This window comes from Lycorma delicatula, chromosome 2 (assembly GCF_047948215.1).
Source record: "Lycorma delicatula isolate Av1 chromosome 2, ASM4794821v1, whole genome shotgun sequence".
NCBI classification, from domain to species: Eukaryota; Metazoa; Arthropoda; class Insecta; order Hemiptera; family Fulgoridae; genus Lycorma; species Lycorma delicatula.
In genome coordinates this window covers 94,415,365-94,424,124 of record NC_134456.1, presented here as the reverse complement: position 1 = coordinate 94,424,124, position 8,760 = coordinate 94,415,365, and the positions used below count along the sequence as shown (strand labels likewise).

Below are 8,760 nucleotides of genomic sequence, written 5' to 3'. Positions count from 1 at the left end.
AAATAATAATAAAAAGTGATCAAACAAGTTAATACAAAATTATAATTAATATTAATAATTATGATGTATTTACCTTTGTAAATGTATATAAAGCACACGATTGTGCACTTTCTTTTGGAAACATTACAGCAATTAGTGAATAAATTTGCGTATTATAGCAGCTGTCACCAAGCCCTAGTAGAATGCTGCACAACAAAGCTATGTATATACTGCAACATTACATTATAAAACATTTTATTCAAAAATTGTAATATTTTTTTACATTTTTAATAAAATATTTACTTATGTATAACTTAGAGAGAATTTAGAATTACATTTTTTAATAATTTATTTGAAATTTTATTCATCAACTGTTTTTACATATTAATTTATTATTTTATTATTAGTTTTTTCTTAACAAAAAATTTAGATTTTGATTAATGTGATCAGGATTGTATATGTTGATTTCTAAACGTAACTATACATTATTATAGGAAAAAAATTTGTCCAAAAATGTATGAAAATTTCAGCAAAATATAGACTCTTGTTGACTTTTACACACATGTGTAAGCTAAAATTTTAGCTTACATGTAAAAATTAAATTTTTTATTTGTTAAATCAGAGTGAATGACTGATTTCTGTAGTATTTTTTATATTAATTTCATACATGTTAATAAATTTTTTCTATTGGGCTCAGTTTTTTTGTAACTGTAGTTTCTTTTGAAACAAAAAAAGTATGGTGAACATAATATGACAATACATTACATGCATTTTGTACTCGCCTAAAATCTATTTTTTTTTTCTGCTGTAATTTGCTCTAGGTAGATCCCTCTTTAGATTCCAGCAATAGTCAGTTAACATTTTGGGTTTCATTTTTTGTTATCATGTTTCCATTGTATATATCTCCTGGTGAAAGCATTCCCTACATTCACCACTGATAGCTCCGAGATTGTTAGGGAAAAAATCAAATGTGTATGTAAAAAATGGATTTTGAGTGACATCTTACACCCAAGTTCTGTGTAGTTTTGAATGTGTCCACTCACAAATTCTCTGTAGTTACTGGTCTTATGGTTTCCAAGGAAGTTGTTTACCACATTTTGAAATGATTTCCATGCAGCAACCTCTAAGTCATTCAAACATTCTTCAAATGCCAGATAATTCATTAGTTTTCTTATTTGTGGTCCAACCTTCCTTTATTTTAACATTGCTTATATTGGATAATTTGTTTTTTAGAAACTGAAACCCTACACCACAATGATCCATGGCTTTAATAATATTTTTTAATAAACCTAGTTTAATGTGTAGTGGCAGAAGATAAACTTTTTATGGTTTTACCAATGCCTAACTAACAACATACATCTCTGCTACAGCCAGTATCTCTCTTTTTGGCCACTGCTCTTTTATGTATTGGCTTTCCCTATCCCTGCTGTCCCGTTCGCATAAAAAGCAACAGAACTTAGTGTATCCAAGTTACAGTCCAAGTATAAGTGCTATTAATTTCAGATCTCCACAAATATTTTTCATACTGAATCCTGCTCAATACGAGTTTCATATTTTCAAAAGACTCCTTCATGTGAATAGCTATGTTAATGGAATTTGGTATTTATTTCCAATTTTAATTAGAATAGCTTCCAAACTAAGCTTTGACAAGTCAATAAAAGGTAACCATTTGCCATGATGGTGCATATGTCCCAAAGCTTCCAGTAAAGATTCTACATCATTACAGTGTACTAAGTTTTCTTACTGTGAGAAGAAATGTTGTCTGTCACAGAAAGCACTTAATTTACTGTTTGATTGTAAAAGATGCCATCTTTTCAGTCTTGATGCCAGTATTTCTGCTTGATTCTTTGATAAATTTAGATCACAAACCAGATCATTTAATTCACTAATTAATTAAATGGGGTTCAGTATATCTATTTTCTAAAAATTTTGGATCTCTTTCTTCATGGCCTGATTAGTCAGCACAAGATTTGACATTTACATCTTCATATAAGTTCCATGTTTCTGGTGGTACTGAAATTGGAAGTTCTTGGCTATGTGGCACTGGTCGCATGGCAGGGGGAATATTAGGATATTTAACAGAACGTCTAGTTTTAGCTGTTATCCCATATATCTTTATTACTCAAAAATAACATCTATAGTGTGATCCTTTGGGTCTCTCCAAACCATTGGAATTGCAAATGGCATGTGACGAGAGCCAACCAGTGAGCAATGTTACACAAGAAGCACAGCAAATATGAGGAGCCCAAGATTTGTCCTGATTACCTAATTTACATTAAAAATACAGTTCATATGATGTTTGGATGATTAATGCAACTGTGAGGCAGTGAGGGTATAAACGATATGAAAAGTCAGTTTTCTTGCGCAGAACTGTGCAAGAGCTTTTTTAAATATAATTTCACTAACAATTTTAATTTTAGAAGTTACTGCAGGTAAATTTTTTTTTTGCCTCCAGTTTGAGCTGCTGGTAAGTTAAACTCCATTCTGTTAAATATTAACTTATTTAAAGAAAACTTGGATGCCAAGTTTTTATCACACCAGTAAAACCTTCACCCAATACTGTTTAACAATCACACTTCTATCACATGACAAAAATTACTTTGTTCATTATTAATTGGAATAGGTTAGTATAAATACAATAGCCTGTACATATATATTAAATTAACTGTAGTTTATATATATATATATATATATATATATATATATATATATGTATTATTGAAAAATATTTCCTACTGAGTTGAAAGCACCATTTTCAGATAATTAAGGAGAATGTTTAAAAGAGTGAAAATAATGTTATTGAACTTAATAGTTCAATAAAATGCTCTTTCTACTCTTGGACAAGTATCGATAGAAAATTCAGTGGTTATATAAATTTGACTTTATCAAAAAAATACACATCTAGTGAAAAAAATTTCTTCTTATACACTCATAAAAAAAAATCATAATAAAGTTGTAATATGATCAACACAGGATAAAATTTGAGATAGTGCCTTGAACTTTTTAGAATTTAATTTCATAAAGCTATGCAATTCAAAACAAGCTCAAGGGTTCAGTTAACGTGTATGGAAATACAAATTGCATATTAAAATGTTATTCACTTTTTAAACTAGATTTTTTGAAGTAATAACACAATTGTGCTCATTTTTTATAAATAAAAAATTTTATTTTGTAAATTTTTTACAAAATTTTTTGTAAATTGCCACTTCACCAATATCTGTAGCAGAGTAGGAGCATCTCTATCTTCATTTAAAGATTTTGGTTCAGGTCCTGGTCAGGTATGGGATTTTTTTACATGCTATGAAATTCATTATCATTCATGAGTAACTGTCATTGAACATTATGCTGTTGTTGAATAAATAATAGATAATTATTATTAACAAATTTTATTATAAGTGGCCATACAAAGAGTACCCTGCGAATAACGATAACTTGGTTGTAACGAGCACAATTCTGAGATTGATTGTTTTTCTATTTCATTAATGATAAATTAACTTGCTTTTAGAGAGGTATTGACGTGTCATAAACTTGGTTATTACGAGGATTTTCATTTTTTTAAATACTGTAATTCAAAAAACTTAAATAACAACCAAATAATTTAAACGCAAGGGATGGAATTTCCCTTGCGTTTAAGATTTATACGTAAAGATTGTGACATTTTATCTTACGCTTGTTCAGGTCAGGTCTGAAGCGTGTACAAAAGGTTTGTAACAGTACAAGTTTCATTGCGGTATTACAAAGGCTGGTAGTTATTTTAATTATTCAGATCTTTCTGTTTGCAAAATTCCAGGAAAGACTGGGGCCAAACAATGATCTGTAAAAACCTCCAAAACAGGTTCATCGAACTCTATAACGCATTTTAAACTTTTATTTTAAATAAGAAGCAAAAAAGAAGTTTATTTTAAACAGGTATAACATTATTAAACAAACAAAAATAAACGATTACTTTAAGGCTAATTAGTTTGAATGCGCAATTAAGTTTTGACGTATTCTGTTAGAATGAATAAAAAATAGATCAGAATGATTTTTTTTAGATTAAATAAATGCAGTTTGTACGTAAAAATGTGTGACAGAAATTTTTGTGTGGTGTTCATTTGTTATTTTCCTCGATGATTTTGCTAAGTTTTACTGCACACTTATTACCATTATTTTTTGTTTGTTAATTGATTGAACACTAACAATTTTGATTAAAAGCAAACTGATTTAGTGTTTAAAATTTGTATTACACCTAAATTTTATTTGGTAGTCTGTAATACAAAACACATCGATATTTTATTTTAAAACAGCTTCTTCGGTATACAGTATATTTTTTGTATAGTAATAGATAATGATGGCGTAAAAGTTTACGGTTGTGACAACTCGAAGTACCGAGCACTTGGCTGTAATGAGCATATTTGATCGGCCCCTTGAATCTCGTTATAACCAAGTTTTACTATATTAACATAATTTCTAGTTTATAGTATAAAATAAATTGAATATTCTTATATTTACATTATATTTTATTCTTATACTATTTTCATTTTGCATTACGTTTTTTAAAGTCAATATATGTGCACTTTCATATTGATACATTTGTTAATGTGTCGGTTAAAAAACATTTTTAAAGACGAGGTACTATTTATAAAAGGAGCTCTTAACGAGAACACAGGAACATAATAAAATGGGTATTGCTGAATTAGCCCATATCCAGAATTTATTATGGAATAAAGAATCTACTACTATTTAATATCAGTAATTTATTTATGAGGACTACATTGAAAATAATGACCATTTAGTAACTTATGTTGTCACACCAGTAGAATTCAAGGTTGTCCAATTTGTTCATATTGCTTACTATAGTCTACCAAATGCTAAATCTCTGTACACTTATAAGTCTCTGTAAATGTATATGTAACGGTATATATTCTCTCTGTCTATATAGATATTCTCTCAGTCTATATAGTCTCTGTATATATTCTGTAACTTATAAGTCTCTGTACATGCGAATTTAAAGTAAATAAGATTATTTAACAGAATAAGAAAGGTCAACATTGTTGCAATAGTGAAATTTAGACTGTAATTTATTTGTTGGACTTTCAAATTACTAATCATTTTCAACAATATTATTAATTCATTTGGATGAAATTCATAAGCATCCAGTTACTGTATATAGTATTAATGCAATGAATGAAAGAAATACAAGTGAAAATGAAATGGTTTAGAATGTACAATTAATGAACATGATAAAAACCATTCTTGGGAACTCTTTAAGCTTTATTAATAACTTGTAAAAGCACATTTATTGTTAGTGAAATAAAAAAGAACAACACACACACATATATATTCACCATTTTGGATGTGGAACTTATTTTTCTTCATTATCTTTCTAACATAGTTCTTCAGCTCTTGGTAAAAACATTCAATAAGATTTAAGGTAAGACAAGATTGTGAAAGAATTATCAACCAGTGGTTAGATGATATAGAGAAAAAGGACTAAGATGAAGTACTTTAAATCTTGTGGACCACTAAAAGAATTCTATGTTGGTACATAGAATATATAGATATATAAGTATATAAATTAGCCTTATGGTGAGTAATTTTAGTAAAGATATGTTTAATATTAATATTATCAAGTTAAAGATTTTTGTAATCTAACCATCTTTACTTTCAAGTTAACCCTCATAATAAATAATATTTATTAATCTGTATTTCTTTATTACTGCTGTTCTGTAATGATTACAAATTTTATTATTATTTTGTTGTTCTATAGGTTAATATAAGTAAATTTAAATATTTTCTATAAGTTTACTGACTGATAATATACTGATGATTATATAGATGAATTAAGGAGTCATGAAAACACAATTAGGATCGATGGTGATGCGTGCATTTATAATTAAAATGTTCGGTATAATAATTAAATAAATGTTTAAATTCAAAATAATGATTACACTTGGCATTTTTATATGTTCTAAAATTTCCATTATATATTTCTATAAACAAGCATATAACCCTGTATGGTGAATTAATTACCTGCCAAAAAAATTCAAATTAAAAATTAGATGTAGTTAATTATGCACTTAAATTAAAAACATGATTAGTAATTTTATTTTACCTGCTTTCTATAATTGCTTCTTCTTCTGTGTTATTAAATACGGATGAATTAGGTAAATTTAAAAAGATAAGAAGGAATGCGATCAGTTGAGATACAAAACCAACTAAGGCGGCTGTGCTTCTTCCAAATGAATATTTGTTGATTTTATCACTCATGAGAATTTGAGTTGATCCTCCTTTTATAATGTAGGATAAAAAAAAAAACAAAGTGAATTATAAGAATACTTAAACAACAAACCAAAATAGAAATGAAAAAACCTGACCTGGAATAATTTGAGAAAAATTTATGAAATTTTCTCTTCTGTTCTGAAAAATAATTATAACTTAATTAGCATTTAAAATTGGTAATTAAGTTGAAATACTGTGATAGTTTAGTTTTCAAGATTGTTACATGTAATAGATACTTTTTTCTCACCAACTTGTATAGAAAAATCTAATTAGAATATTCTATCTCACATTGAGCCTAATTAAAACCTATAAGAGATAAAATGTATAAATTAAAATTTTTTTTGCTGAGTCATAAATTTGTAATTTGAATACTTCTTTCTTTGTATATTGCCTCACTTTTTTGACATTTTGATGGTATAAAAGTTTATAAATTTCTTTAGAACAATGAAATGAAATTGACAGAGGTATCTAAAACTAAATTTCATGAAGATACTGTTTTTAAAATTACTCCTATATCTCAGACCAGTAAAATTTTCTCCAGTTTTAAATCTGTTTTTGTTAAAAAACTTATTTAATTTATAATTTTTTTTTGTATGTAGTTTAACAATCCCAAGGATTTCGTAGTTGTTATAAGTGTTCTATAGTGTTCTATAGTTGAATAAGCATTCTTTTATTTAAGTTAAAATCATACTCTGTTCATAAAATCAGTCTCTGGTAACTGAATACTAGTAAAACTATAACAACCAACTTTTTTAATGACATTAAATTTACAAAATGAATGATGAACTAAAAATAGAGAATTTTTCCCCCGTGAGCTTAGAGTTAAGTAGCAGTTTGATATAGGACTAAATCTTTTTTAATATAGTTCATTGTTCCACACTGTTGAAAGCCTGACTCGCCCAAAAATGTTGCTGTATTATATGTAGAATGTTATAGTAATTACACATTGATCTAAATCTCTATTAACTTCATTATTAAATGAATGATGAGTTCAAATACTGAACTAAGTTTCAGAAAGAATATTAATGAATGCTAAAAAACAAATAAGATCCTTTGAGGTGTACCTTATTAATGGCTTACTGATGAAGAATCCATTAATAATTTTGTTTTGCTTACTTGGTAAGTTATTTGAACACTTACAGTAACATGAAAATTAATCTAAATAAGGAAAAAAATTAATTCTAAGTGTGTTTAAAAACTAAATCAAGATTAAACATTGTGATTAGATTGAACATCACATTATTTTGTTCTCATAGTAATGTGTAATTTTATTAGCATATCCAATAACTGGTGTTTGTTTTGTGAAAATGTTTTCACTATCTATTTATTGTTAATATTTTTTTATTTATTTAAAAAAAAAAATAAAATCACAATTTTCATACTTGATGTAGTGCATATAATAATAGGTGTGATCCCAAGAAAAGTTTCTCTTTTAAAGCCCTGAAGTATACTAATGAAAAATAATTTCTGATGTTGAAACTAGCTTACGTTGAGGTGTACTCTCTCGTTGAGGTTACACTCTCCTGTGCATACTATTTTAGATCATTTCAAAGTAACTGGCTTTCTTACTTCAAAAGAAATGGCAAATAAGAGGAAAAAAAAAAATTTATAAAAACTATTTGCTAAGGGTTTAGTTGAGAGTTGACAGTGGAACAAACTTATGAGTATGTTTTCAACACAGATTGCTTGCAGTACAACAGAAAGCATACTGCCAATCTAAAAACAGCTCATACATTATTAATGATTAAAAAAGTTACAATATCTACGCATATACAAGCCAGATCAGTAATAAGTGAAGAAACATGTTTTCAGATTAGTACACTTTTTTATTTAGAGACAGGTAATCACATATATCAGAAAGGCATGAAATTAAAAATATCACCACCCAAATTTAATAATCAGTTGAACACACCATTTATAGCTTAAAATTCCTTTTCTATTACACAAATTATAGCTATTTGATTCCTTTGAAATTTAAAATAATCCTTTTTTATCAATACAATGACCCAATTTTTCATAAAATTTCAAAAATTCTGCTCCTTTCCACAATATAAAACACTTTCCAGATAAAAAACACTTTCCACAATATAAAACACTTTCTGTGAGTAGTATTAAGATTTTGTTTTTCTTCATTCACACTTCTAAAATTTATTGAGTTCTAAAATTGCTTCTTTGTGTTATTACTTTTTCTAAAATTTAACTATGTTTATCTAGTAAACAATAAAGATATCATTCTACTCTTATTAGAATTGCTATAATTAATCATTTTGAACATGATATATTAAATTTGGTAAAGGTAGTTCTTAAATTTATCAGCTCCATCTTTCTTTAATATGCAATCATAATACTTTAAAAAATCTTTACTTATATATAATCATAATACTTTTGAAATCAGAGTAATTCTTCAGTCTGATAGATCTTATATAAGAATTTGTATTGTCTGATTAGTCCCACTTCATTCAATTAATGTAATAATTTAAACATTTTAGTATTTAATCCTGCTGTCTGTTTCCTGTTTAA

General features: G+C 27.2%; 1 protein-coding gene across 1 annotated transcript in view; it reads right to left on the bottom strand.

Moving 5' to 3' along the window:
• Positions 1-8,760, bottom strand: part of LOC142319010 (UNC93-like protein MFSD11) — a 73,961-nt gene that overhangs the window by 1,882 nt on the left and 63,319 nt on the right. Inside the window, exons 6-7 of the mRNA XM_075355798.1 lie at positions 6,074-6,248; positions 74-209 (exon numbers count right to left, since the gene is read on the bottom strand). Of these exons, the coding sequence (XP_075211913.1) occupies positions 74-209; positions 6,074-6,248 (311 nt within the window). The remainder of the gene's footprint in view (positions 1-73; positions 210-6,073; positions 6,249-8,760) is intronic.